Here is a 2,977-nt window from a genome sequence, read left to right as displayed (position 1 = left end):
CGGAGGGCGGGGCCCGGGGCCCGGAGGCGGAGCCGGCACGGTGGGGACAGAGCCCCAAGATCCGTGGGCCAACAAACGGGAGGAAAACGTGGGTTCTGGAGTCAGACAAGCCTGGGTCCGGGCCTCTGTGTGACCCTGGCTGAGCGACGTGACCTGCCTGGGCTTCCTGTCTGCGTCTCTTGTGATGGGGTGCGGGACTGGGCCCTGGGGCTGTGTGAGGGCTGCACTGAGATCCCAGCTAGCCCGGGGCCGCTGGGTAGGGGGTGTCTGGGCTCAGCCTTTGCGGGGAGCCCCCGCCGAGCCCCTGACCCGTCTCCCAGGTGCTCTTTCTCAGGAACCCAGGGCGGCGGGCCTGGCCTTGCCCTCCCTGCCCTGGGCTGGTGGCCCCTGCCCCAACTCTACCCGCCTTATTTTCCACGACTGAAATCCCGGTGCTTCTCACCACAGCCACCGGGGAGCTCGACTCCTGGGCAGGGCCAGGACTGAGACTCCATACTGAGTCCCAGGCCCCGAGGCCATCTCCCCAGAAGCCTGGTCCCTCCTCTTCCAGGCAGCGGGGTCACAGCAGTACCCTGTGAATGTCCACCTCCCACCTGGGTGGCATCCATCAGGAGAGATGATAAACCAGAAGCACATGCCCATGTCTTGTCTGTGCCAGGGAGAAAACCCCCACACTTGTCCATGCAGGATAAGGAGGGCTGGAAGGGCAGGTGGAGGGTGTAGGAGAGTCAGGTGTTTGAAGAGTGGTCAGGAAGGTGGCATCTAGCAGAGCCCTGAAGGAAGCAGAGGAGTGAGCCATATTCATATCTGTGGGCAGTGCCCCAGGCAGCAGCCACAGCAAGTGCAAAGGCCCTGGGGCAGGAGTGAGTCTGGCACAGACAGCAGAGACCCCTGTGTTAAAGGGCGCAGGAAGGAAGGACAGAGTGGCAGAGGTGTTGGTGGCCATTGAGAGGACGATAGCATTTTTCCTGAGAGTGATGAGGCCACAGGAGGCCTCTAGCAGTGACTTGGCCAGGCCAGGAAAGGTGGGCACTGGGCAGGGGAAGTCTGAGCAGAAGTTGACCAGATCCCGCATCATCCTCTGCAGCTGAAGGAGGAGATGGGCACCGTGGTGTTGGATATCATCCGGAACTACAACGCCAGCAGTCAGGACAGCCTGCAGGAGGCCTGGGACTATGTGCAGGCACAGGTAAGGGGCCTGCATGGCAGTGCCCAGCTGAGGGTCACCGGCCCTCCCTGCACCCAGCAACGCCGCTCTGCTTGGCCTGGCGGGTCTGTGGGTGTCCTAGCAGGGCCAGGGGAGGCTGTGTGTCTTTCGGGGGCACGTGATAGGCTGGGACCCCCACCCCAGAGGTGCCAGCCTTTTTGCCAGAGAGGAGACAGCCAGGCGACTGTAATGAGGAAGCGAAAACTTACTTCCTGAGACCGGCGTGGGGGTGCACACCCGTGACCCCAGCATTGGGGAGATTGAGGCAGGAAGATTGGCATGAGTTCTAGGCCAGCCTGGGCTACACAGTGAAGCCCCCCCCCCCAAAAAAAAAGAGGAAAGAAAGAAATGCTGCCCCTGGCTGGGCTCTTCTGAAAGGGCATAGCGCCCCCTGCTGGGCACTAATCCTGAACTCAGCACCAGGTGGCCTCGAAGCCCTGGGAGTAGTAGCCCACCCTGCTGTCCTCCTGGGAACCCTGGAAGAGTACTGTGAGCACGCAGAGCTGGGAGAGTCCTCCTCCCCCTGGAGGAGACCAATTTCTCCTTCAAAATAGCAGAATTGACCATTTTCACTTTGGCAACCAGGAAGCTCAGAGCAAAATTTCAACCTTAAAGTAGAACTGGCCTGCTGGGCTCTCCAGATCTGTACTTGCCTCAGTCTGGACTTTCAGAGCCTTTGTGTCTCCTTTTATAAGTAAGGAAACTTTATTGGCTTTTGGGGACAGAGTTTCCCTATAGCCTAGGCTGGCCTTCTGTAGCCGAAGTCGGCCTTCAATTTGCCATGATCCTCCTGCCTCGGCCTCCTGAGCGCTGGCATTGGAGGTGTGCGCGATCATGCCTGCCCGAAAGCCACTTCCATCCCTCGTGGCTCCCAGAAGCCAGAGCAGGGCCTAAACTCTAGTCCCGGTGGCTCGGTGGCCCGGGGTCGCGGCCCTGTGCAGGAAGGGGCCGTGGTCGCAGCCCCGTGCCGCCTCCCAGGTGCGGTGCTGCGGCTGGGTCAGCTTCTACAACTGGACGGACAACGCCGCGCTCATGAACCGCAGCGAGCCCACCTACCCCTGCTCCTGTGAGGACCAGAGCGACGAGGAAGCCAGCCTCTCGGCGACAACGGGCTTCTGCAGCCCCCAGAACGTCACCCAGGACGGCAACCACCCCGAGAGGTGGCCGGTGTACAGGGAGGTGAGCGCCATCCCGGGGCCCACGCCCGGGTGCTCTGGGCACAGGACGCGTGTGCCTGACCCGGCCGTGTCCCCTCAGGGCTGCAGGGAGAAGGTGCAGGCCTGGCTGCAGGAGAACCTGGGCATCATCCTGGGCGTGTGCGTGGGCGTTGCGGCCCTGGAGGTCTGTCCCTGCCCTCTCCCCTGGGGTCGGGTGGGGCCCTCTCTGGGCTCGGCCGCCTGCTGCCCAGGCTGTCCGCGGGCACAACTGCCTGATGGACACAGCGGTGGGGCTGGGCCGGGAGGGCCCTCCTGACGCCCCTGTCCCCACAGCTCCTGGGCATGCTGCTGTCCCTCTGCCTGTGCCGGCACATCCGCTCCGAAGACTACAGCAAGGTCCCCAAGTACTGAGGCGCCGCTGTCCCCGCCTCCCTGCCCATTTCCCCCCAGCCCTGGGGGCTCCCAGCTCCCTCCTCCCCGCCTTCCGGAAGGGGGGGCTCTCTGCTCTGCACCCTCCCTGCCTTTCTGCCTCCGCCCTTGAGCCCTGCCGCCCCCTTGCTCACTGCCCGCAGGCCGGGACTCCCCCTGCCCGGAGGCCGTGCCCAGTGTGCGG

At 63.6% G+C, this 2,977-nt stretch overlaps 1 protein-coding gene across 3 annotated transcripts in view; it reads left to right on the top strand.

The window, feature by feature from the left end:
• Cd82 (CD82 molecule) overlaps positions 1-2,971 on the top strand; it is a 31,439-nt gene extending 28,468 nt beyond the window's left edge. For 2 of the 3 annotated variants that reach the window (XM_010612511.3, XM_010612509.3), the window contains 4 exons: positions 1,088-1,189; positions 2,186-2,386; positions 2,465-2,548; positions 2,698-2,971. In XM_010612511.3, the coding sequence (XP_010610813.1) occupies positions 1,088-1,189; positions 2,186-2,386; positions 2,465-2,548; positions 2,698-2,775 (465 nt within the window). In that variant the 3' untranslated portion in view covers positions 2,776-2,971. The remainder of the gene's footprint in view (positions 1-1,087; positions 1,190-2,185; positions 2,387-2,464; positions 2,549-2,697) is intronic. The other variant, XM_019205798.2, reaches the window with a different exon arrangement.
• The last annotated feature ends 6 nt before the right edge of the window (positions 2,972-2,977 follow it).

This window comes from Fukomys damarensis, unplaced genomic scaffold (genome assembly GCF_012274545.1).
Source record: "Fukomys damarensis isolate Sample0158 unplaced genomic scaffold, DMR_v1.0_HiC HiC_scaffold_27, whole genome shotgun sequence".
Lineage (NCBI taxonomy): Eukaryota > Metazoa > Chordata > Mammalia > Rodentia > Bathyergidae > Fukomys > Fukomys damarensis.
This window is presented reverse-complemented; position numbering and strand designations above follow the sequence as displayed.